Source organism: Trachypithecus francoisi, unplaced genomic scaffold (genome assembly GCF_009764315.1).
Source record: "Trachypithecus francoisi isolate TF-2019V2 unplaced genomic scaffold, Tfra_2.0 Lachesis_group10, whole genome shotgun sequence".
Lineage (NCBI taxonomy): Eukaryota > Metazoa > Chordata > Mammalia > Primates > Cercopithecidae > Trachypithecus > Trachypithecus francoisi.
In genome coordinates, this window is record NW_022681455.1 from 77,939,752 (window position 1) to 77,967,294 (window position 27,543).

The 27,543-nt window shown below is 40.7% G+C and overlaps 1 protein-coding gene across 3 annotated transcripts in view; it reads right to left on the minus strand.

Moving 5' to 3' along the window:
• ACSM1 (acyl-CoA synthetase medium chain family member 1) overlaps positions 1 to 27,543 on the minus strand; it is a 62,989-nt gene that overhangs the window by 19,183 nt on the left and 16,263 nt on the right. For 2 of the 3 annotated variants that reach the window (XM_033217830.1, XM_033217829.1), the window contains exons 5-7: positions 25,997 to 26,137; positions 24,884 to 25,043; positions 15,694 to 15,773 (exon numbers count right to left, since the gene is read on the minus strand). In XM_033217830.1, coding sequence (XP_033073721.1) covers positions 15,694 to 15,773; positions 24,884 to 25,043; positions 25,997 to 26,137 — 381 coding nt within the window. Of the gene's footprint in view, positions 1 to 15,693; positions 15,774 to 24,883; positions 25,048 to 25,996; positions 26,138 to 27,543 lie in introns of all 3 variants that reach the window. The other variant, XM_033217832.1, reaches the window with a different exon arrangement.

Sequence of the window (27,543 nt, forward strand, 5' to 3'; positions counted from 1 at the left end):
AAAAGTATGTTTTACTAGCCCATCAGCTCCACCTGCTGAATTAAGTGACGAACCACCTCCTCTCTCTCCTCTTAATGGCTGAGAAGATGAAGTAGCTACAAAACTTACTGCTCCTGTAGTTGCAACATTAAAACCCGGAGCAATTGGTGGTTCTATACAAAATTCTATTCAAAAGGCTAGAGCCAAGGGAGACCTTGAAGCATGGCAATTTCCTATAACTACAATCCAGCAGGGAGGACAGAATATAGCTAATTGGACCACCTTTCCTTTTAAGATGTTCTCCTCTCCAATTTCTACCCAGCTTATCCCCCCTGGAATACAATCTCCAAGCCTTGGATCCTTGTCCAGGGCCTTAGAATTGATAACCCAGTACTTTAACAACTGAAACTGGGTCTATGACAACATAACAGATCAGGATGAAAATGAATTAAGTTAAAGGGAGGCACATATTCCTATAATGGAAATGGGGACATCCTTCCACTGTGTTTCCAAAATCCACTTACAAAGGAGAGAAAGAGAAAGAGATATATGAGTAATTAAAGAAAAAGAAGTGTACCTTATTCCTTTAAAACCAGGATAAATTTAAAACCTATAATTGATAATTGAAGGTCTTCTCTGTGACCCTATAACACTACAATACTACCTTGTTGTCAGTGTAAACAAGGGTGTAGTCCAAAAGCACATGACTTTGAGAGTTCTGCTCATGGCCCCAGCGTCAACCAACCTGTTGTTGGAACCCCGGAGCTGAATAGCTTTCCTCTCTGTCGACACTTGGCTCAGCCCAGAAGTACAGGAAAAGTGGAAGGTGGTTCCAGGCAAACCAATGCTCCCAACTCCGAAGAGTTGGGGGTTGTTAGAGAGCCCTTTCCCAGAAAGCCTGACACCTGTGTCTTTAGTCTGGCAGCCACGCCAGTTGCTTTTAACTGGCTGGCAGGTGCCTGGTATTTAGCCCCCAAATTCTAAAAAAATATAGGACAGAATAGCAAGCAAAAGGGGTTCAATGGTGCTCACCACTTGGCGATAGGTGAGCACCTATCGTAGTATCATAGTCACCAAAATGTGTCTGGAATTTATTCCTTCCAGTGGGTTCTTGGTCTCGCTGACCTCAAGAATGAAGCCGTGGACCCTTGCAGTGAGTGTTACAGCTCTTAAAGATGGTGTGTCTGGAGTTTGTTCCTTCAGATGTTTAGATGTGTCCAGAGTTTCTTTCTTCCAGTGGGTTTGTGGTCTTGCTGACTTCAGGAGTGAAGCTGCAGACCTTCGTAGTGAGTGTTACAGCTCTTTTTTTTTTTTTTTTTTTTTTTTTGTTGAGACGGAGTCTCGCTGTGTCGCCCAGGCTGGAGTGCAGTGGCCGGATCTCAGCTCACTGCAAGCTCCGCCTCCCGGGTTTTACGCCATTCTCTCGCCTCAGCCTCCCGAGTAGCTGGGACTACAGGCGCCCGCCATCTCGCCCGGCTAATTTTTTGTATTTTTTTAGTAGAGACGGGGTTTCACCGTGTTAGCCAGGATGGTCTCGATCTCCTGACCTCGTGATCCGCCCGTCTCGGCCTCCCAAAGTGCTGGGATTACAGGCTTGAGCCACCGCGCCCGGCCTACAGCTCTTAAAGGTGGTGCATCTGGAGTTGTTTGTTCCTCCTGGTGTGTTCATGGTCTCAGTGACTTCAGGAATGAAGCCACAGACCCTCGTGGAGAGTGTTACAGCTCATAAAGGTAGTGTGGACCCAAAGAGTGAGCAGCAGTAAGATTTATTGTGAAGAGCAAAAGCCCAAAGCTTCCACAGCATGGAAGGGGACCTGAGCGGGTTGCCTGGCTGGCTCCGGTAACTTTTATTCCCTTATTTGGCCCTGCCCACATCCTGCTGATTGGTCCATTTTACAGAGCACTGATTTGTCCATTTTACAGAGAGCTGATTGGTGCATTTACAATCTTTAGCTAGACACAGTGCACTAATTGGTGCATTTACAATCCTTTAGACACAAAATCCTTTAGACACAAAAATTCTCCAAGTCCCCACCCAATGCAGGAGTCCAGCTGGGTTCACCTCTCAAGACCATTGACAACCAATAGCATTCCTATCAAAAATCCTAACCCAGTAACCCATGGATGGCCCAAGTGCATTCAATCTGTAGCGGCAACTGCTTTCCTAGCAGAAGAAAGTAGACAAATAACTTTCTTTTAGAAGAAACCTCATTGTGAGCACACCTCACCAGTTCAGAGCTATCCTAAGAAAAAAAAAAAGCAAAAATGTAGCTTACTAACTCAAAAATCTTAAAGTTTGGGGCTATTCTGTGAGGAAAAGGCGATTTAACATTAACCACTGAAAATTCCCTTAACCCAGCAGATTTCCTAATGAGGGAATTAAATCTTAATTACCATACAGAGGACTAATCAGACCTAGCAGGAAGTCCATTCAGGACAGGACAATAGATGGCTCCTCCCATGTGATTGAGGAAACACACGCACGCACACACACACACACACACACACACACACACAAAATGAGTATTCGGTAATTGATAGGGAAACTCTTGTAGAAGCAGAGTTAGAAAAATTGCCTAATAATTGGTCTGCTCAAACATGCGAGCTGTTTGCACTCAGCCAAGCCTTAAAGTACAGAATCAGGAAGGAACCATCTATACCAATTCTAAGTTAATTTAGACTAAACAAGGTCTTACAGACAGCAAAGGATAATTGAAATTCCAAACTTACAAGGGTTTATACAGAAGTAAAGTTTGCTAAAAGTTAACAGTGTAACATGTATTATCCTAACTTCTAGTCTTGTGGCCTTAGATAGTTTAGTCCACAGACACAAAGGAAGTTCACTTTGGAAAAGTGGTTATCTAAAAAAAAAAAAAACAAAACAACTCTATCTCAATCCTGACTCAAAAGGTTACCTACACTCTCTCTGAAATGAATTTGCCTAAGAACGGTTGTTTATGGGAGTGCATCTTGATGGGGTAGCTGGGTTATTATGAAATACTCAGGAACCTAGCCCAGCTCTAGAACTCACCTCTGAGTGCAAAGGCAATGTTGGGCATGCTGGTAAAGGACCACTAGAATCCAGCAGCCCAGACCCCTTTCTTTGTTGTCAAGAAAGACAGGAAAACAGGTGCAGGACTGCTACATCGGTGAGCATAACTAATCTGATAAGCAGAGGTCCATGGGTGGTTATGCATCTTGGAAAGGAATAAGTATTATGACCATAGAGGATGCTCTAGGACTAATGCTCATCAGAAAATGACTAGGGGTGCTGTCATCCCTATGTTCTTTTTTCAGATGGGAAACTTTCCCACAAGGCAAAAACACTCCTAAGATGTATTCTGGAGAATTTGGGCCAGTCAGAGTGTATGTACCTTTTTCCCTCTCAGACTTGAAACAAATTAAAATAGACCTAGGTAAATTCTCAGATAACCCTGATGGCTATATTGATGTTTTACAAGGGTTAGGACAATCCTTTGATCTGACATGGAGAGATATAATGTTACTGCTAGATGAGACACTAACTCCAAATGAGAGAAGTGTCTCCATAACTGCAGCCTGAGAGTTTGATGATCTCTGGTATCTCAGTCAGGTCAATGATAGGATGACAACAGAGAAAAGAGAAAAATTCCCCACAGGCCAGCAGGCAGTTCCCAGTGTAGACCCTCACTGGGACACAGAATCGGAACATGGAGATTGGTGCCACAGACATTTGCTAACTTGCGTCCTGGAAGGACTAAGGAAAACTAGGAAGAAGCCTATGAAATATTCAGTGATGTTCACTATAATACAAGGAAAGGAAGAAAATCCTACTGCTTTTCTGGAGAGACAAAGGGAGGCATTGAGGAGGCATACCTCTCTGTCACCTGACTCTATTAAGGGCCAACTAATCTTAAAGGATAAGTTTATCACTCAGTCAGCTGCAGACATTAGAAAAAACTTCAAAAGTCTGCCTTAGGCCCAGAGCAAAACTTAGAAACCCTATTGAACTTGGCAACCTTGGTTTTTTATAATAGAGATCAGGAGCAGGTAGAATGGGACGAACAGGATTAAAAAAAGAAAAGAAAAGACCACCACTTTAGTCATGGCCTTCAGGCAAGTGGACTTTGGAGGCTCCGAAAAAGGGAAAGACTGGGCAAATCGAATGCCTAATAGGGTTTGTTTCCAGTGCGGTCTACAAGGACACTTTAAAAAAGATTGTCTGACTAGAAATACACCACCCCCTTGTCCATGCCCCTTATGTCAAGGGAATCACTGGAAGGCCCACTGCTCTAGGGGACGAAGGTCGTCTGAGTCAGAAGCCACTGACCAGATGATCCAGCAGCAGGACTGAGGGTGCCTGGGGCAAGCGCCAGCCCATGCCATCACCCTCCCCAGGTATGTTTGACCATTGAGGGCCAGGAGGTTAACTGTTTCCTGGACACTGGTGCAGCCTTCTCAGTCTTACCCTCCTGTCCCAGACAACTGTCCTCCAGATCTGTCACTATCCCAGGAGTCCTAGGACAGGAAGTCACTAGATACTTCTCCCAGCCCCTAAGTTGTGACTGGGGAACTTTACTCTTTTCACATGCTTTTCTAATAATACCTGAAGGCTCCACTCCTTTGTTAGGGAGAGACATCCTAGCAAAAGCGGGTGCCATTATACACTAGAATTAGGAGAAGCAAAAAGGGTAAATATATATACATATATAGGTATGCTTACCTAGTCCTCTATGCCCACACAGCAATATGGAGTGAAAGGGAATTCCTAACTTCCGAGGGAACACCTATCAAACATCAGGAAGCAATAGGCTCCCAAATTCTCCTTACCTCTGAATCTACTTCCTCCGATCCCTGCCTAAAGATAATTTTATGGGGAAGAGAATTTGCTTGTGTCTCTCCAGGTGACAATCAGGTGCCTGTGTGGGTGCCCACCAAACATCTGAAGATCTATCATAAGCCACAGCATCTAGTGGACCCACCTGTACAGTGCAAATTGAAGGTTTGAAAAGCCTCGATTTGCTTTCCCTGTGCCTTCTGTTACAAGGGGCCTGTTTCTCATTATCAGTGGCCTCCCAGCTACAGCCACAAAAGTTTTTGCTTCTGTTTCAGTAGATTTACTAACATGGGGGTGAGGGTATGCTTGTGTTTTTGCAGTAGATGAATGAACCATGGGGATGCCCTCAAGATGTGTGTGACCATGGAATGGGAGACTGGAGGGACCCATGGATTCCAACCATGGACCGGGTTCCCCCAGTGTGAGCCATGAGCCAGTTGAATCTGAATGTGAAGAAGGAACGAAGACAAACCAGAGTCACGGATGCTTAATGGACCAATGCTTTCTGACTCAGTTCCTTTCTACCCTGAATACAAGAGACCCTAATAGTTAGGCAGGAATATCATCACCTCTATTCAGCATGAAGTTACAGAAGATGGACCTTCATCCTTCTGCAACCCCTAGGATTAAGGGTCCTCTTGTAAAAGGGAAAGGGGAGATATGTGGGAAGCATTCAAACCAGAGTAACTCCAGTTTGAATAAGGGCTAAAAAAAATGAAGCTGGATCACCAACTGAAAATTAAAGGCTTCACAGCCTATAATTGCCTTGCTCAATTAAAAGAGGTCACCTTTTATGCTAGTAATAATGATAGTAATAATTATACCTTCTCTTTTCAAAAAAGAGAAAGGGGGCATGTTGGGAAAAAGCTGAGTGTTGGGAAGAAAGCTGAGGCAGGGCTTGCATGTCTGACATAATGTCCTCTGGAATGTGTCTAGACTTGCTGACTCCTTGCTTCTAGCCCTCCTAGGCTCCTAGATTGATTGTATTCCCATTATCTCAAGTAGCAGAACATGTTCCTCATAAATGCTAAACCATCACAGCTGTAGATCATGTGCTTGCCTTTTTGACCTCCTCATTCTCACCACCTGTTTCTTTGTTGGATTACCAATAAATAGCATGGTCTCCCAGAGCTCAGGACCTTTGCAGCCTCCACAGTTGCGGTGGCCCCCTGGTCCCACTTTACTTCTCAAACTGTCTTTTTCTCAATCCTTTGACTCCGCCAGACTTCGTTGCCCCCACCACCTGGTGTTGGGTCTGATAACCCCAACATTTCTATGCCTTTCTCACATCCAGGAGAGACTGAGAATTGATACCTTTAAAAGTCTGAAAAGAAACATTTACCATCTATTCTCTCTGAAGGAGTCTTCATGTATCTAACAAGGTCAGCTTTGCTAGCTAATGTCCTTCTTTTCTCTCTCTCTTAACCTTTCTTGCCACTCAACCTGATTTACCAATATAACCTGTTTCTGGTCATGCTCTCAGTCTGCATTCTTTTCTGAAGCCTCAGGATGGTACTGTAAACCAAAACTGAAATTTTAAGCACCCCCAGCAAACTGAATGGACCCCTCCTCTCAGTCAATGGCATTCTAAAGTTAACCTGAGACAGGAGGTCAGGCCATGATGGAAATGGGTCATTGGATGTACCTCACTATACCCTCCTCCCTTTGGAATTCAGGCACAACTAACCAGCATTAACATTAAAACAGAGACCTTAAGATAATTTATTCTCTCTGAAGCCTGCTACCTGGAAGCTTCATCTGCATAATAAAAATTTTTATCTCCACAATCCCTTATCCTAACCCTCTCTTGTATTGATCCCAGGTCTTGAGATAAACTCAACCAATTGCCAATCAGAAAATCCTTCTATGACCTGGAAGCCCCTGCTTTGAGTTGTTCCACCTTTCTGGACCAAATCAATATACACCTTATGTATAATAACTGATGTCTTATGTTTCCCTAAAACATATAAAACCAAGCTGTAAACCAATCACCTTGGGCACATGTTCTCAAGATCTCCTGAGGCTGTGTCACAGGCATGTCCTTAACCATGGCAAAATAACCTCTAAATTGATTGAGGCATATCTTAGTATTGGTTTACAGTATAAAAATTTCTGTAAATCATTGAGAAGCTGGGTTTTCATTCTGAAGGCTCCCATGCATACATGTTAAATAAATTTGCAATATTTGTCTCCTGTTAGTCAATCTGGCTCATGTCAGTGACTTTACAGTGAAACTTTAGGGGTCCAAGAGCCTATGGCCCTAACAGAATGTTGGTAGTGAGGACTAAGCTCTGGTTTTTTTTGTTTTTTTTTTTTTAATCTTGGCCAAATTCCTTGGCCAAAGGGTCTGGGGAGTCATGCTCTACAAACCATAAATTCTTACCAGATGGGTTTTATTTAACCCTTTATATCATGACTTACTTTCCAATCTGACTCTGGCATAGCATTATGAGACAAGGAAGAAAATCAAAATATTTACCCTGGAACATATTTCTCTGCCATATCTTGAAATTGCCCAGCAAAGTCTCTTGTTGGAAAAGTCCACATTCTATAGGGAATCCCATTTCCCCTTTGTTTTCCTTCTTTCCTTTCCATATGAGATAATCAACTAAGAGCCAGGCACCCTTTTAAGTCCAGTAAGAAGCATTTTACAACCTGCTCTCTCTCTCTCTGAAGTCTGCTATCTGAGAGATTCCTCTGCACAATAAAACTTGGTCTCCACAATCCTTTATCTTAACCTGAACATTTCCTTTGATCCCAGGTCTTCAGATAAACTTAATCAATTGTCAGTGACAAAATGTTTAAATTTCCAGGCTATAGCCTGGAAGCTTCCACTTTGAGTTGTCTTGCCTTTCTGAACCAAATCAATGTATTTTTTACATGTATTTGATTGATGTCTCATGTATCTCTCAAATATATAAAACCAAGTTACACCCTGACCACCTTGGACACATGTTCTCAGGACTTCCTGAGGGCTGTGTCACAGGCCATGGTTGCTTACATTTAGCTCAGAATAAATCTCTAAACATATTTTACAGAGTTTCACTCTTTGTCAACAATAGTTTGGTGCCCAAACACGTGGGGCCTCAGAGAAGACTCAGGACCCTGAAGGAGTTGCCCAAACTCAGAGCTGAGGTACCAGCAGGGCCCACTGAAGCCTACCTGACTTTGAGCTTCTCCTCCAGTGGAACTGGTAAGTCCTCCTGAACCCCAGACCTCCCTTTGGTTGATGGTCCTTGATTTATTCTGAGTTGGTTTTCTCTTAGGAAGTTGTTGTGTCAGGATCCTTATTCTAGTTCAGAGCTGCATTCTACATGGAATTCTCTCTTGCTTTTTCTCCTAAAATTTATCTTGATTTGGTTCATCTGTGTGCATTTGCATAAGGAACTGAACTGTTGTTTTCATAGATAAATGAGAGACTGAATTTTTCAGCTCCAAAGAGAAAGGGCATTTGCTCCTCTTAGTCAAAAATGTGCCCTGGGTGACCAAGGGCCTCGTGGGAGTGTCTGGGGTGTTGACCCTCCCCAACGTGCAGCAGCCCTACAGGGAAATCCCCAACAAAAATTAATTTAAAATTGCTCATCCAGGAAATGCATATAAGGGCTGATCACCCAGGGTTATTGAGCCCTCTCAGAAGTCATAGACCTCTGGAGAGAGAAACCCAGACACCTGGGAGGGCGGGAATGATTCAGTAGTGATACACTGTGGAGTCCTGCCCACAAGCAGCACACATTGATCCATCACACAAAAACCCTAGGCTACAGCTCAGTTCCTCCTTTTAAGAAAAAAAAAAAAAAAGTGAGAAACAAATGTAAGAATAAGGAGAAAACAAGGAGAATGATCCTTTTCTGGGCACTCTGTAGGTTTTATGGCACCTCTACTTGCCAGAGTTTATATAAAATAGAAGTAATATGGTCTTTGTGCACATTTACATTAAGGAAAAAGATTCCTAAGGTCAACCTGCAAACTGTAGAGTACCTAGGTTCTATTTTCTTTTCTGCCTGCTTTAAATCTGCTGTTACTTTTCTACTGAGATAAAAACCACCGTTTGGATCTAACTGTTTTTTGCAAGCTGGCAAAGTTGTATTTATCCCATGGCTAAAGTACTGAAGAAATAGCTATGGGAACTCTGTGTATGTGTGTGTGTGTGTGCATTTAAAGGCCTTTATCATAGGCTTCTATAATTTCATGTTCAACTGGCAATTGAATCCATTTTAATTTCCCTCTAGCATACCAGACTTTCTCTTAGTACCTTATGATGTAAATTTTACTATCTGATTTCACCTGAGTTGCCTTTAATATGCAAATTTAAGGCTATTTAGCTGACAACTGCCTAGGGTAAGATTTTTTAAAAATGGCAAAAAGAAAAAGGTCTTTATGAGTCTATACAATGTGCTTCTACCAGCATGCCTAATACATCATATATTTATGTGTGTGTATACAATATTTTCACGACTAAAAATATATGAAGAGGCTGGGCCCAGTGGCTCATGCCTGTAATCCCAGCATTTTGGGAGGCTGAGGCGGGCGAATTACCTGAGGTCAGGAGTTCGAGACCAGTCTGGTCAACGTGGTGAAACCCCGTCTCTACTAAAAGTACAAAAGTTAGCCGGGCATGGTGGCACATGCCTGTAATCCCAGCTACTCGGGAGGCTGAGGCAGGAGAATTGCTTGAGCCTGGGAGATGGGGGTTGCAGTGAGCTGAGATTGTGCCACTCCAGCCTGGCTGACTAAGCAAGATTCTGTCTCAAAAAAAAAAAAAATAATAAAATAAAATAATATCTATACACACACACATATACGAAGAGCTCTGATTAACTGGCTTTTAAAAAGTGCTTAAATCAGATACTAAAAAAAAAAGACTGGTTAAATGCTTTTTCAAGTTCACATGACTTAAGTAAAATCTTTACTTAAATAAGATTTTATTTATTTATAAATAAAATCTTTACTTAAATAAGATTTTATTTAAGTAAAGATTTAGCTGGCTTTAAAATTATTGGTCAAATATCAGCAATGTCTTTAGAATTGTTAGCATTTTGTTTGCACCTATTGATCAAGTCGTTTCATGTTTATTCCTGCAGAATATTAGAAGATTTGCTGTGTTATAAACTATAAAACCCAGCCCAAGACAGAGTGATCTTTGATTTTATATGCTTATGAAATATTGTTGGTTTAAATGAAAACAGCTAAATACTGAGTTATTGTATAAATATCCTTAAAAGTAACCATAAGTTTTATTACTTAAGTAAACACCTGAAATTCACAGCTATAAAAATGGTTAATAGAAAAATAACTTAAAAAATATTGGCTATCACTTTTTTGCAAATAATCTAGGTAAACTACTAAATTAATCAGGTAAATGTAATGGAATAAATGCTGGTAAACAAACTTGTCATAATTTAGGATCTAAGGTTATTATTTGATATTAAGTATCTGGGTAATTTCCAATTTAAGAATTTTTTAATGTTTTTATTGAAGGTAAAATATCTTCTAATTCAAACCTGATTTAAGGTTATATATGAAACAAGGTAAACCAGGTAATAAGGGCGATATAAAGAAAGTTACAAAAATAAACAGGTATTTTTGACAAAAAAATTTAAAAAGACTTAAAGAAAAGATATTTTATATAAGAAAGAATTTTGTGTGGTAAATTTTTGTCCAAAATAAAAATGATGAGATTGTACAAGAAAGAGGGGTATTTAATATAAAACAGTCTGAACACTTGTGAATGAACTAAGTCATAATAACATTAATAAAATAAATTTTTAAAGGAGTTATGTAATTCAGTTGTCTATAACTAAAAATAATCATCATAATCTTTCTAGAGATGGGTCTTTAATATTTTAAAAAACGCACTAGTACAAAACTAAGTAATTGGTTAAAACAAGACTTTTTAGAAATATTGACTTTTGGCCGGGCGCGGTGGCTCAAGCCTGTAATCCCAGCACTTTGGGAGGCCGAGACGGGCGGATCACGAGGTCAGGAGATCGAGACCATCCTGGCTAACACGGTGAAACCCCGTCTCTACTAAAAAAAAAATACAAAAATCTAGCCGGGCGAGGTAGCGGGCGCCTGTAGTCCCAGCTGCTCGGGAGGCTGAGGCAGGAGAATGGCGTAAATCCGGGAGGCGGAGCTTGCAGTGAGCTGAGATCCGGCCACTGCACTCCAGCCCGGGCTACAGAGCGAGACTCCGTCTCAAAAGAAAAAAAAAGAAAAAAAAAGAAATATTGACTTTTTTTTTTTTTTTTGGACGGAGTCTCACTCTGTCACCCAGGTTGAAGTGCAGTGGCATGATCTCAGCTCACTGCAGCCTCCACCTCCTGGGTTCTAGCAATTCTCCTGCCTCAGCCTTCTGAGTAGCTGGGACTATAGGTGTGCACCACCACCCCTGGCTAATTTTTCTATTTTTAGTAGAGACAGAGTTTCACCATATTGGCCAGGCTGGTCTCGAACTCCTGCCCTTGTGATCTGCCCACCTCGGCCTCCCAAAGTGCTGGGATTACAGGTGTGAGTCACCGCGCCTGGCTGACTTATTTTTAATGTAAGAAGTTTTTACATTTTTAATTGTTTCTTTAACATTCTTCAGATTGATATCTTAAAAATGCTATTCTTTCTCTTTTGAAAAGGCCTTGAAGGATGGCTCTATCTTTCACCTTTTGTTGGCTCCTGTAACTTTTACTAGTTATGTAAAGTAAGGGAGAAAAATTGTTTTTGAAAACAGGCAAATAAAGTAACTTTTGAGCATGTCTTTTATTCTGCGTGCCTGTTATGTCTCCACATTTGTATGTGTCATGTGGAAGTGATACTTCACTTCAAAACTACAGGAAAGAGTTCTAATCTAACTTTAAAAATGTAAGTGCCGGCCGGGCGCGGGGGCTCAAGCCTGTAATCCCAGCACTTTGGGAGGCCGAGACAGGCGGATCACGAGGTCAGGAGATCGAGACCATCCTGGCTAACATGGTGAAACCTCATCTCTACTAAAAAATACAAAAAACTAGCCGGGCAAGGTGGCGGGCGCCTGTAGTCCCAGCTACTCGGGAGGCTGAGGCAGGAGAATGGTGTGAACCCGGGAGGCGGAGCTTGCAGTGAGCTGAGATCCGGCCACTGCACTGCAGCCCGGGCGACAGAGCGAGACTCCATCTCAAAAAAAAAAAAAAAAAAAAAAGTAAGTGCCTATCAGATTGGCAAAAGCTAGCTCAGATGCCCTTTTAATTTACATAACCTTGATAATCTGTGCTAAAAATTTAATTTGGTGAATTTAATCTCAAAACTCTCCAGTAACTTAAAAATCTTTTTTTTTTTTTTTTTTTTTTTTTTTTTGAGACGGAGTCTCGCTCTGTAACCCGGGCTGGAGTGCAGTGGCCGGATCTCAGCTCACTGCAAGCTCCACCTCCCGGGTTTACGCCATTCTCCTGCCTCAGCCTCCCGAGTAACTGGGACTACAGGCGCCCGCCACCTCGCCCGGCTAGTATTTTTGTATTTTTTTAGTAGAGACGGGGTTTCACTGTGTTAGCCAGGATGGTCTCGATCTCCTGACCTCGTGATCCACCCGTCTCGGCCTCCCAAAGTGCTGGGATTACAGGCTTGAGCCACCGCGCCCGGCCGTAACTTAAAAATCTTAAAGTCATGTTTTAACCCTCGGGTTTTGCCCCCCCTCAACCCCCCAAAACTGAAAATTTGGGTGACTAAAAAGTTAAAATACTAGAAGCACAAAATATGCATTTGTTAACATTTTATAAACACAAAGATGTCAATTCTCAAAAAAAGGTAAGTTTCTTTTTGGTTAAGAAACATTTAAGAGTTGCTTTATAATGAAGGATAGTAACTCTCGTAACTGTCAAACTATAAATGTTATTTATCTCTCCTTATTTGCTTCAAGGAAGCCAGTATCATGGTATTCTGAAGACCATATGAATCTCTCTCATTTGACATCCCATTGAACCTGGATCTGTTTCACTGCTAATGCTCTGCTTCTAAAATTATATAAGTTGCCTTCTTCTGGGCCCAGGAACTATCATGGAAGAGGTGGGAATGTAAGATTGTAAGGGCCAGCTTTGAGGGCTAAAATTAGGACAAGACCAAACCCTTCAAATCAAGAAAAGGGTACAAAAAAAAAATGCCTAAACAGCTGGTAAAACAAATTTAGTTGTCTTCTAAACTATTATGTGTCACTTTTGCATACATCCCAACCACAAAACTTTTCTGCTTACTGTAAAATTTAAATATATATATATTTACTAACAGGATAAAGTACCTTGTAACAAACCCTCCTGGGTATAATACTGCCAGTTATAAGTTGTGAAGATAAATACGTCTATACATATATACATACTTTAAATTATTTTTCAGAACAATGCTTATATTTTGAATAGCTAATTGCTATAAGTCTGTAACAGAAACCAAGCTTACAGTAACTCAACACATAAAAGTTAAAAAGAAGCCAGTCTTGTAACTTTGTCTTTTGGTTCTATTGTAGGGTTTTTTGTTTGTTTGTTTGTTTTTTCAGACAGAGTCTCTCTCTTTTCATCTAGGCTGGAGTGCAGTGGCACGATCTCGGCTCACTGCAACCTCTGCTTCCTGGGTTCAAGCAATTCTCCTGCCTCAGCCTCCTGAGTAGCTGGGATTACAGGAGGCCACCACCATGCTCAGCTAATTTTTGTACTTTTGGTAGAGAAAGGGTTTCACCATGTTGGCCAGGCTGGTCTCGAACTCCCGACCTCAGGTGATCCACCCACCTTGGCCTCCCAAAGTGCTGGGATTACAGGTGTCAACTACCACGCCTAACTTTTTTTTTTAACTTAAAATAATTTTAAGAAGTAAGAAATGCCTGTCCACATCCATTCCTATCTGGCCTAGAACAATTAATTGGCTATAAGTCTTTTGACTCCTAAGGTCCTCAGCCATGGGCAGTCCTGTCAAGGAAAAAATGGCAGTGCAGAATTGACTTCTCCTGTGACAAAATCTTTTCTCTCCCAGATACCAGTATATGGTCCAATTCAAAAGTGGTGGGAAAAATAGATTCGTCTACTGTTAACAAGTCTATAACAATTTAGATACAGAGGGACAGATGTTTCTTGCATTTAATTTACACCCTCCTCAGGATGCTTTATCTATGGAAACACATTGACCAGAAAAGATATTCAATTTATTAAATTCTGATTTAATGTTGGTCCCCAATTTCCAAATAAGATTTATCATAGGGTTCAAATAACTCTTAATAAGTTAGTAACCACATTGTGAGTCTGATCAAAGAATATGATGATTCATGCAGTGTTTATTCTGGCTGATTGATTTGTTTGCTGCTCTCTGATGCCACCTATAACCTTGGATGCCCAAATCTTCACTATCTTTATGATAGACATTTTCTTGTAAATGTTATGCCAGATACAGCAAAAGGGAAAGGCACAATTAAAGACCCGGATCATGATAGCTCAGAACATAGATCTGATCTGGGATTTTTTTAAAAAGACTGAACCCTAAGCCTGACTCCATCTCATCCCTTAAACTCCATGTCTTCCCCCCCATTATCCAAAACGCTAACATTTAAAACTATTGCCATCAAATCAGAGGACCAAAGTACACAAAGTGGGCAGAGTCTCAGATGGAGTCATTAGTTATGCCCTGATAAGATGTGTACCGAGTTTGGACCAAGGCCATCATCCGAGGAATGGCGCAAAACTTGGCTGTCATAAGAGCTTTGAAATACAGATGGAAACAGAGTACAGCCAGGCTGAAGCTTCGTGAGTAAAATCAAATTATAATTCAGATTTAGCTCTGTAAGGGCAATCATTAAACTCTGAAATTTTAACTTTTATGTCTAAAACATGTTAGCTCTGATTTTTGAAGCAGCCATTTCAATTTCAGAGTCCCTAAAAGATACATAAATTCCCATAAGTTTCAAAGAGTGTATTTTGGTTTAGCTTAAAATTAACTCTCAAACATAGGAAGATGAAAAATAAAGTTGTATTAAGATAACACCACACACCCAACAGCCTGGCAAAAGTTAATAAGTCTTACAATACCAAATGTTGGCAAGAACGTGGAACAATGGAAATTCTCCTGCCCTGCTTATATAAGGAAGCATAAATTGATTTGGAAGATCGTGTGGTATTGTGTTGTATCAGTGTGACCCGCAATTCCTTTCCTTGAAAAACTCTACAGAAATGCATGATCAGATAAATCCTAGGACACACCAGGGTGTGTGTCCTAGGATTCTATGCAGCATTAATCATCAGTAGCCTCAAAGTGAAAACTACAGAAATATCCATTAATAGTAGGACTGGCATAAGAAATTGTGGTATTTTCATAAAATAGTATGCTACATAAAATGAAGATAAACTACAGTAATATGCGACAACAGGGACACGTCTTAGAAGCATAATTATTATGTAATAGTGTAGCATTACATGTGTGAAGTTCAAACACATGTAAAATAAAATTTTGGTTAGGGATAGTTCCTTAGGAGGTAAAATTATAAAGGCAAGTAAGGAATTAACAACATAAAAGTCAAGATAGTTGTTTCCTTTAAGGGAGATGGAAGTCTCTGAGGTGCTGGCAATGTTATGTTTTTTTGACTTGGGTGAGTGGTTACACAGATATTTTCTTTTTAATAATTCATTAATCTGTATACTTCTGTCTTATGCATTTTCTGTATAATTGTTATTTCACAATTCAAATATTTAAAAAGGAATCAACCCACAGTCATGCAAGGCTCACTGAGTTTCCTTTGGATCTCTGGATCTGCTTTAACTAATTAACTTTCGATCATTATCGCCACCAATACTTAACACAAACACACACACACACTCCTCAAAGAACCAGAGGAAAAACAGACCATAACGTATCAGATTACTTGAAATCCTACGCAAAGATGTTGTTACAAGCCACTTCTACCATACCTGGTGAAATCTTGCTGCAGAATCATTCGAAATATAGATGGTGCCCCAAAAAACTGGTTGATGGGGTATTTCAACAATGCCTGGAAAGGGAAGAGAGAAGAAATTTTATTTTTACAGTGAAGATTAAACTAACAGCCAATTATTAGCAGTCTAGTTCTGACCTTCCCTCTAGAAGAGCCCATTTATTAATTTCTTAATCATTTAAATACACATATATTGAGCATGGATTTCATACATGGTATGCATCAGGTACTGTTGGGGAAATACAAAAAGTGAGATAATGTTCCAACTCCTATGGTGAGTAGGTGCTAATAGGATAAAACAGGACTCGAATGATAAGGCAGAAGTTGGTAGATGTCGTAAGAAATATTTGAAGTACAAAAGAGTTCTATAAGAACACAGGAGAGGGAAATACTCCTAGTTGTGTGTCCCAGGGGGCTTGATGGAAGAGGTGGAATTTAGTCAGGACATTAGCAAATACATATGGTATCTACAGGCGGAGAAACAGGGACTATCTTGGAGATGGATGAAATAACAAGAAATAGGGTCTCAGGAGCCAAAGAAGCATTTAAGTCAAGTCAAATAATATGATTTATTTAGATCCACTAGAAAGGAGCAATAATTAAATTTAGGAAGATAAGGTAAGTTGGAGTCAGGTTATTTAGACTACAAAATGTTTGGTATTCATGATTAATTAGTTGGATGTATTCTGTTTTAACGTTTCAGATCAGCGTGGAGATACACTAAGAGAGTGAAGAACAGTAAAGAGAAGAGAAAGTGGGTTTGGGTGTCTTAATTTAAATCCTCTTCCTTAATTTGTACATAATTCTATTTCCTTATCTGTAAAATGGGAATGTCCATATATTCCATGTAGAATCATGATTAAATAAAATTGTCATTTGTGGACAAATCTAGCTCTACTTCCAGTACCTCTTGATAGACCCAATCAGCTTTCAATCTCTAGCCTCTACCTCTTTAATATCTCACATTTACACATGCTTTTAAAATTTTTGTCCTACTCTCACCCTTGGCCCACTGCTCCTACCCCAACAGGTGTCTTTCCATGTCTGTGAAGGTCTCAGGCCCATGCCAGCAATGTCTGTGTCAGGAACCTCACTCCAGGCACAGAGAGTTGGATTGGTGACTTGGTGACAGACAATTGCCTTAGGCTGTGTTGGTAGAAGAGCTGAGGCAGGGCTGGCTTGTCTGTCATGACGTAAAAGAGTCTTGGAACATGTCCTGGGTCCAGGGCCTAAACCCCCTCATGGCCTTTGGAACACCAAGCTCTGTGCCAAAGGGTGGAAGGCTGCCCTGCTGCACCATAATCTAAGCCCAGGGCATAAAACCCCTTGTAGCTTGGATGGAATCCAGGGCTCAGGGCATAAAACCCCTCATGCACAGATTTGTTGGTTGCTCTCCCAGGCTTGTAAACATGTTCTCCATTATCTCAGGTAGCAGAGCATATTACATATGCATCAAAGAAAATGCTAAACTGTCACAGTTACGCTTGATGCACCGCTACCTTTCTACCCCCACGTCCTCACATCCTCACCTCTTTACCACCACATCCGCATGTCCTCACCACCTGCTTCTTTGTTTGATCACCAATAAATAGTGTGGGCTCCCAGAGCTTGGCCTTCACAGCCTCCATATCAGTGTTGGCCCCCTGGACCCACCTTATGCACTCTTGTCTTTTCTCATTCCTTTGACTCTACCGGACTTTGTAGCCCCCACAGCCTCATGTTGGGTCTGATCACCCCAAAATTCAGACCACTCAGCCTCTAGTTGACCTGGACTGGTTATCTGGGAAGGGGGAATGTCAGCCCTGAAATGCTGTGATTGCTATGTTTGACTATATGCATCTAAAGTAGCAAAAGTAGTTCTACAAACAGAAAGAAGGAAGCAAACCTATAGAGAAAAGCAGAGGAGACACTGAAGCTGCCTTGATTCTTAGTATCTTTCTAGTTTCTGTTTTAGATCTTTATCAAGCTCATATTGCTCTTCTACAGAATAATGAGCTATTATAATTCCCCCTTCCATGTATTTCTTTTTCTGCTAAGCTACTTTGAAGGAGGCTTCTGTTACTGGCAGCCAAGGGAGCTCTGCTTAGTAGGTAAGAATTAGACATCATAGGTGTCTGGGGCCTTTCCCAGAACTTGGCACTAAGTAGGTGTTCACCAAATGTGGGCTCTGGCTATTATCATGTAAGTCATAATCTATGACTCTTCTTGGTGCTTTGCAGCTTTCAGTAGGGGTGTGGAACAGACAGCAGGAGACTCTCTTGCAATAGATTTGGCAAGAAGGACTAAGTTGACAGGGGTGGGCAGAGAGGAAATAGAAGGAATGTTTTGTTTTACTAATTTGAATAATATTTACTTATTTATTTTTGGTCTAAATGCTCCCTTTAAAAGTCAGAGTGGCAAGATGGATAAAAATAAAAGACCCAACTGTCTTCTGTCTTCAAGAGGCCCATCTCACATGTAATGACATCCACAGGCTCAAAGCAAAGAAATGGAGAAATACCTGCCATGCAAATGAAAAACACAAAAGAGCAGAAGTCATTATTCTTATATCAGATAAAACAGACTTTAAGCCAGCAATGATTAGGAAGGACAAAGGAGGGCATTATATAATGATAAAGGGTTCAATTCAACAAGAAGACTTAACTATCCTGAATATATGCACACCAAACATTGGAACACCTAGATTCATAAGATGAGTTCTTCTTGACCTATAAAAAGACTTTGCCGGCCGGGTGCGGTGGCTCAAGCCTGTAGTCCCAGCACTTTGGGAGGCCGAGACGGGCGGATCACGAGGTCAGGAGATCGAGACCATCCTGGCTAACATGGTGAAACCCCGTCTCTACTAAAAAATACAAAAAACTAGCTGGGCGAGGTGGCGGGCACCTGTAGTCCCAGCTACTCGGGAGGCTAAGGCAGGAGAATGGTGTGAACCCGGGAGGCAGAGCTTGCAGTGAGCTGAGATCCGGCCACTGCACTCCAGCCTGGGTGACAGAGTGAGACTCCATCTCAAAAAAAAAAAAAAAAAGGCTTTGCCAAACGAAAATAGTGGGGGACTTCAACAACACACTGAAAATGTTAGACACATGATTGAGGCAGAAAACTAACAAAGAATTTATGGACTTAAACTCAACATTTGACCAATTGGACCTAATAGACATCTACAGAATAATTACCTAACAACCACAGAATATACATTCTTCTTGTTCCCACATGGAACATATTCTAAAATTCACTGCATGTTCAGTTATAAAGCAAGTCTCAATAAATTAAAAAAATCAAAATCATACCAAGTACATTCTTAGACCACAGTGCAATAAAAACAGAAATCAATGCCAAGAAGATCACCGAAAACTATACAAAAACATGGAAATTAAACAATTTTTTCCTAAATAACTCTTGGGTGAACAAGAAATCAAAAAAGTATCTGAAATTAATGAAAATGAAAATAGAGATACCATCTACCAAAATCTTTGAGACGCACCTGCAGCAATGTTATGAGGAAAGTTTATAGCACTAAATGCCTTCATTAAGAAGTTAGAGAGATCTCAAATTAAGAATCTAATATCACTTCTAGAGGAACTAGGGAAAAAAAGAACAACCAACAAACACCAAAGCTGTCAGAAGAAAATAAATAATTAGAATTAAAGAACTGATTGAAATTAAGATGCAAAAGTTTATACAAAATATCAATGAAACTGAGAGCTTGTTTTTCAAAAGAATAAACAATATTAATAGACAATAGCTAGATTAACAAAGAAAAAAATGAGAAGATCAAAATAAGCCCAATCAGAAATGACATAGATGATGCTATAAATGGTCCCACAGAAATAGAAAAGATCTTAATAGACTATTATGAACACATCGATGCACATAAATTAGAAAATCTACAGGAAATGGATAAATTCTTGGAAACACACAACCTCTCAAGATTGAACCAGAAAGAAAGTGAAAACCTGAACAGACAAATAAGTTCTGAAATTGAATCAGTAACTACTAACTCCCCAAAACCCTGGACAAGATACATTCACAGCTGAATTCTAACAGATATACAAAGAACTGGTACCAATCCCTCCATAACTAATCCAAAAGATTGAGGAGAAGGGGCTCCTCTCTAACTCATTCTATGAAGCCAGAATCATTGTGGAACCAAAATCTGGCAGACGTACAATGACAAAAGAAAACTCCAAGTCAATATTCCTGATGAACATAAATGCAAAAATCCTCAACAAAATACTAGTAAACTGAATCCTGCAGCATATCAAAAAGTTAATTCACCATGATCAAGTAGGCTTTATTCCTAGGATGCAAGGTTGGGTCAACATATGCAGATCAATAAATATGATTCACCTCATAAACAGAAGTAAAAACAAAAGTCAGATGATCCTCTTAGTAGGTGCAGAAAAAGCTTTCAAAAAATCTAATATCTCTTCATGATAAAACCCCTCAATAAATGAGGCATTGAAGGAACATACCTCTACATAATAGCCATCTATGACAAGCCCACAGCCAACATCACACTGACCAGGCAAAAGCTGGAATCATTCCCCTTGAGAACTGGAAAAAGAGTAGGATGCCCACTCTCACCACTCCTATTCAACAAAGAATTGGAAGTCCTAGCCAAAGCAATTAGGCAAGAGAAAGAAATAAAAGATATTCAAATAGAAAAAAAGTCCAACTATCTCTTTTTGCTGACGATATGATTATATACATAAAAAACCCTAAAAACTCTACCAGAAGGCTCCTGGAACTGATAAACCACTTCAGTAAAGTTCCAGGATATAAAATCAATGTACAAAAATTAGCATTTCCATACACCAACAATGTTCTAGCTGACAGCCAAATCAAGAATGCAATCCGATTTACAACAACCACTAAAAATGAAATACCTAAGAGTACATCTAACCAAGGAGGTGAAAGATGGCTACAAGGAGAACTACAAAACACTGCTGAAAGAAAGCAGAGGTGACACAAATAAATGGAAAAATATTCCATGCTCATATATTGGAAAAACCAATATTGTTAACATGACCATATTGCCTAAAGCAATTTACAGATTCAATGTTATCCTTATTAAAATACCAATGTCGTTTTCACAGAATTAGAAAAAAATGACTCTAAAACTCATATAGAACCAAAAAGTGCTTGAATGGTGAAAAGAACAAAGCCAGAGACATCATGTTGCCCAACTTCAAACTATACCATAAGGCTACAATAACCAAAGCAGCATTACTGGTACAAAAACAGACATATAGACCAATGGAACACACAATAGAGAACTCACAGCTCTTAGTCATGTGGTCTTCAATAAAGTGAACAAAAATAAGAAAGGAGAAAGGACTTCCTATTCAATAAATGGTGCTGGGAAAACTGGCTAGCCATATGTAGCAGAATAAACCTCAGCTCCTACCTTTCACCATATAAAAAATCAACTCAAGATGGAGTAAGGATTTAAATATAAAACCTTACACTGTAAATATCCTAGAAGAAAATCTAGGAAATACTCTTCTGGATATTAGCTTTGGCAAAGAATTTATGGCTAAGTCCCCAGAAGCAATTGCACCAAAATCAAAAATTAACAAGTGGGACCCAATTAAACTAAAGAGCTTCAGCACAGCAAAAGAAACTATCAAGAGAGTAAATAGCTTACAGAGTGGGAGAAAATATTTTCAAACTATGCATCTGACAATATCCAGAATCAAATATCCAGATTCTACAAAGAATTTAAGTTCTTTGTAGATTCTAATACATAATGTCTAATTAGAACTAATATCTAGAATCTTCAAAGAACATAAATCAACAAGTAAAACCCAAATAATCCAATTTAAAAAATGGGCAAAGGACATAAACAGACACTTCTCAAAAGAAGACATGCAAGCATCCAACAAACATATGAAGAAATGCTCAACGTCATTAATCAGATAAATGCAAATTAAAACCATAATGAGATACTATCTCACACCTATCAGAATGGTGATTATTAAAAGGTCAAAAATAAATGCTGGTGAGGCTTTGGAGAAAATGGAATGCTCATATACTATTGATAGAAATGCAAATTAGTTTAGGCACTGTGGAAAGTAATTTGAAAATGCCTCAGCAAACTTAGAACTACCATTTGACCCAGCAATCCCATTACTGGGTATATATCCAAAGGAAAATAAATGGTTCTACCAAAAAGACACATAGGCTCATATGTTATTGGCAGTGGTATTCACAATAGCAAAGACATCGAACTGACCTATGTGCCCATCAATGGTGGATTGGTATAAAGAAAATGTACTACATATGCACCATGGAATACTATGCAGCCATAAAGAAGAATGAAATCATGTCCTTGGTAGCAACATGGATGAAGCTGGAGGCTGTTATCCTAAGTAAATTTATGCAGGAGTAAAAAACCAAACATCACTTTTTCTCACTTATAAGTGGGAGCTGAACATTGAGTACACATGGACATAAAGTTGGAAACAATGATGCTGGAGATAACAATAGGCACTATGAGAAGGGAGGGAGAGGGAGGGGGTCGTGGGCTGAAAAACTTATTGGGTACTATATGCACTACCTGAGTCATGAGAATATTCTTACTCCAAACCTCAGAATCATGCAATGTACTAATGTAATGAATCTGCACATGCACCCTCTGAATAAAAAATTTAAAAAACTTTTTGTCTTAGTCTTCAATAAGATGGACTAATACAATATATAAATTAAAAATTATTATGAGTAGTTCATAAAAATAGTAAGTGGGAAATAGTAATGCAAATGCTTTTTTGGTAAATTTGTAGCATTTTAAACTTTAAGCATTTACTAAGGTTTAAAATACATAAAGACCTTTTGAGACACTCTCTATAGTAGCAGGAGAATTAGGCATGAGGATGGGAAGGGTGGTCAGTCTTGTTTGTGGTGCTTTAAGTCTCAGATGCAGAATGTGGTACAGAAAATAATGATGGTGACACAGGAGGAGGCATTGATATAGAGGCAGGGAATGAGATATGAGAAGTGCAGTTTGACGTTCTGGAGGAATGATCAGATGGGCTTTACCAACTAGCAGGTTGGAAATGTTTTGCTAGCCTGAGAGAATCAGTTTGAACCGGGGAGACTAGACCCTAGGTACAGTCCTGACAGCCACCTGCATTGATGTGCTTGCTGAGGAAAATGGAGGTGAAGGAAATTGCTTAGAAAGAAGAGGAACAGTAAGGGCAGACCATTGGGGAGGACTGCAGTATTCAGGAGCAGGCTAGGTGAAGCAGAGGTGGCTGCAGCAAGTGGAGAATGTTCTTTGGTGAAGTTTGGTATTAAGGTGGAAAAGATGGGTTGACCCAGTGTATAGCAGGTTCAAAGGGAGGAATTTTAGGATAAGTACACTGAATGTGTTTATGGACTGAGGGTGTAAAACTAGCGAAAAGTGAGAGACTGAAAATACAGGAGAAAATGAGTAGTAGATTAAAGATTAATAAAGAAATGCTATTTCTCCAAGGCCAGGAGATAGAACTCTGCAGTGGTTGTGCAGAACGGGTGGATTTTGAGAGGTGGAGGGCAAGGTCTGCCTCTGAGAGGGAAAGCAAGGATGTGAGTGGAGACATAGGGAAAATTTTGGGGTGAAGGGACATACAGAGGAGTTCATGCAGGTGACTTGAATTGTCATCATGATGTACTCATCTTAAAAATAGCAGCAGCAGCTCCCACTGATAGAGTGGTTTCTATGTGCTGATGTCAGGGTTAAGTACTTTACACATATTGCCTCTATCATCTCATTAATATTACCTAAGATTTTATGAGGTAGTAATCATTTTTTGTTATTTAATTTATTTATTTTTTTAAAAATTATACTTTAAGTTCTAGGGTACATGTGCACAACATGCAGGTTTGTTACACATGTATACATGTGCCATGTTGGTGTGCTGCACCCATTAACTGGTCATTTACATTAGGTATATCTCCTAATGCTATCCCTCCCCGCTCCCCCCACCCCATGACAGGCCCCGGTGTGTGACGTTCCCCTTCCTGTGTCCAAGTGTTCTCACTGCTCAATTCCCACCTATGAGTGAGAACATGTGGTGTTTGGTTTTCCATCCTTGCAATAGTTTGCTCAGAATGATGGTTTCCAGCTTCATCCATGTCCCTATAAAGGACATGAACTCATCCTTTTTTATGGCTGCATAGTATTCCATGGTGTATATGTGCCACATTTCTTAATCCAGTATATCATTGATGGACATTTGGGTTGGTTCCAAGTCTGTGCTATTGTGAATAGTGCCACAATAAACATACATGTGCATGTGTCTTTATAGCGACATGATTTATAATCTTTTGGGTATATACCCAGTAATGGGATGGCTGGGTCAAATGGTATTTCTAGTTCTAGATCCTTGAGGAATCACCAGGATATTAACAGACACTTCTCAAAAGAAGACATGTATGCAGCCAACAGACAAATGAAAAAATGCTCGTCGTCACTGGCCATCAGAGAAATGCAAATCAAAACCGCAATGAGATACCATCTCACACCAGTTAGAATGGCGATCATTAAAAATTCAGGAAACAACAGGTGCTGGAGAGGATGCAGAGAAATAGGAACATTTTTACACTGTTGGTGGGACTGTAAACTAGTTCAACCAATGAGGCAGTAATTATTAAAAGTCCTGTTTTGCAGATAAGGAAACTGATGCTCAGAGTGGTATGTAACCTGCTAGTTAATTTCAAAGGTGGGATAAGAAACTAGATCTGTCATATTCCAAGGTCTGTTTTTAAACATTTCATCATATTGAGTAAGAACACACACACACACAGACACACACACACACACACACCCCAGCTGCTTGTCCCTGGCAGCATCATGGTCCAGGATCTGGGACACTTGGACTTGTGCTTGCTTTAATTTTTCAGAATGCACATCCTGGGTCCCAAGTCCACAAAGGCTGATCTACAGGTCTGGAGGATGGCCCGGTAATACGCATTTTCTTCAAGGTCACGATTTGATGTCACTCGGGTATAGTGACTCAGATTCAGTGCTTCACACTTTGAGAAGCCCAGGCACAGGATCATCTTAGGCTCATAGGCTTCTTTGCTTAATAAAATATATATATATATTTTAGCAAGGTCCAGCTTTTGGCCTGGAAACATGGATTTTTTCTGGAATTTTGCTGATAGTGGAAGTTGAGTCTTCTTACCTGTATGATGACCTTGGTGTCAAACTGTGGCAGATGGTGGATAAAGGCTGTACACCCCGCTGTCCATGGCTCCACCAGGGCCCCCATGGTAGCCAGAATCCATCCTGGGTCTGACAGGCACCAGGAGACATCAGATGTCTTCAGGCTCCGTATTTTCCTGCTAACTCCAAAATGCAGTGGCTTCAGCTGTGTGATCATGGCCGATGCAATGAAGGGCTATGCACTCTGGTTTTTAGCTATGAACCCACCCCTCTCACTCTCAGTTCATGTGATTTGTGTGGGGCTCCATACCACCCTCAGGCCAGGTCTCAAAGGTGTACTGCTAAATATTTCCTGATTACATACAACTGAAACTGGTTCAATCATGCTACCTCTCTTGAACTGATTCTCCTCCAGTGTTCTCTGTATCCAGACATGTCATCCCTGTCCATGAAGTTGCCCAAGCCCCAAACTTTGGCATCGTCCTTGACCTCCTTCCATCTCCCATGTTTAGCCAGCAGATCTGGTCCACTCTACTTCCTGAAATCTCAACTGTGTTAATTTCCATCATATCTCCAGCACCTGGTCCATGCCCTACTAGCTTGCACCTGGATTAGACTAGGAGCCTTTAACTGCTCTTCCCTAACTCTATTCTGACTTTCTCCAATCCATCCTTCACCCTGTAGCCATGGTGATCTTATCAAAATACAGATTTGATCAGATCTCCTCCTCCCTAAAAAACCTTCAGTATCTGCCCATTGTTTTCCTAATAAAGTCCAAAATCTACTACAAGGTCTGCAAGCCCTGTCAGGTTTGTCATGTGTGTGGCTTGTGGAATGTGTGCTGTCTCTACCCACATTTCCTCACACCTCCTATGAAGATGCTCTGATAGAACCTAAATGTGCCTCCTTTGTCGCTCTGAGGCCTCTGTCAGCAAACATTTAGGACTCCCAGCCTTCACCTCTCAGACCCTGAGAGGTCTGAACCAAAGAGAGTGAAAGGGAAAAGGAGGATGGAGTCACTTCTACTTACAGCTCCTTTCCCAAGACACACACACACACACACACACACACACACACACACACATCTCCCACATCTGGGATCCAACCTCTATGTCGGTGCCCTCTTTCCTACCTTGTAGGGAAAGAGGATTGTAAGGCCAACCCATGACAGTGTTTTGCCATCTTCGGGAAGCCTGTGGTCCCACTGGTGAAGAAGATGACCATTGGGTCCACGGTCTTTGACTTAATACAGGTGTGTTCTGGGGATGCTGATCTGCAAAGGGGTTCAAGACAAAAGGAAAAAAAGTCATTATTGCTGTTTCTTCATCTTCTGGGGAAGCAAAAGAAACATAAGGCATGGACAGGAAACTGGGAGTTTGCAAAACTAGAGGAAAACTGGCTCTCGCGGTGTTAAGCATCACACTGACTTGATGGGTGATTTGGACATGTGGACCAGCATTTTTTTATTTGAAAACTTGGTAAAATACAACGAATCTTTAAGTAATTTAATGAACATTTAAATAGCACTTGCTATGTTCCAGGCAATACTCTCAGTGATTTATAAATATGAGTCATTCAGTACTCAGAGCAACCCTAGCAGGTGAGTACTACTCTAATCATGTCCATTTTGCAGGTAAGGAAACTGAGACTTAGAGAGGTTAGGTAATTTGCTTGGTAATATACAGCTAGCAAGTGGCAAAGCCAGGATTCAAACTCAGTCTGCACCCTAGTCTGTGCCCTTAACCAGACTGCTAAGCTTGTTTTTTAAAACTAAACTCTGTGACCTTGGTGATGAGGGGTGGGGAAGAGAAAGAGAGAAAGGGTGAGAGTAAAAAAAATACATTTAGCTGGGCATGGTGGTGGGCACTTATAGTCCCTGGCTGTCCTCCAGCGCTAGTCACTACCTACCTTAGAACACATAGCCAATTTATCTATAGTGCCTTCGGCTGGCCATCCAACACTAAAAGAGGGCTATTCTAATTCATGTCCTTAACTTTTGAACATCTAGTTTCATCCCATAATCACCTCTAAATCCTTCTTAAAAATTCTTTTTCATGCACTCCAAAGGAGTTGGTTTCGATGCTTTTCCTCCTGTTTCCTCCCCTGAGGCACACTTTTACCAGACAGCGTCCTATTACAGGAGTTTCAGACACTGCTTAACCAGGAACGTGCCTTTCCCTGTCACAGCCTGCTGCAGCTGTGAAGCTCATCCTATCAGCTGTATGCAACATCCTAGGTCTGATTTCCCCCACACTTGCCTCGGAGCACACAGCCTGCGCTAAGGGATCTGTGCCTCTCCACATCACTCCCCATGTTGGCCTCTCCTGAGACCAGCTCTTTCACACACTTTCACACACCTCTCTTGCCTCAGGACTTCCCATCAGACAAAACAAGCCTCTCTTATGTCCAGGGTGAGCCTCATTAGGTTCCCACATGCACACACATACACACACCATTCCTACCCCAAGACTCTTCATCAGATGAAATGAGCCTCTCTAGTGTCCTGGGTAGGTCCACACACACCCACACACTCCCAGTCGGGGTGGCAAACCACTCTTGCCATCCTGCCAGCAAGCTCTTCCTTGCTGCAGTTGCCGCTCTGTCGGCCCATTTTCTCCACCAGTGAGCCACTCTCACTTTGTTGGGGGGACATGAGGTTCATCCAAATTGGCAGGCCAC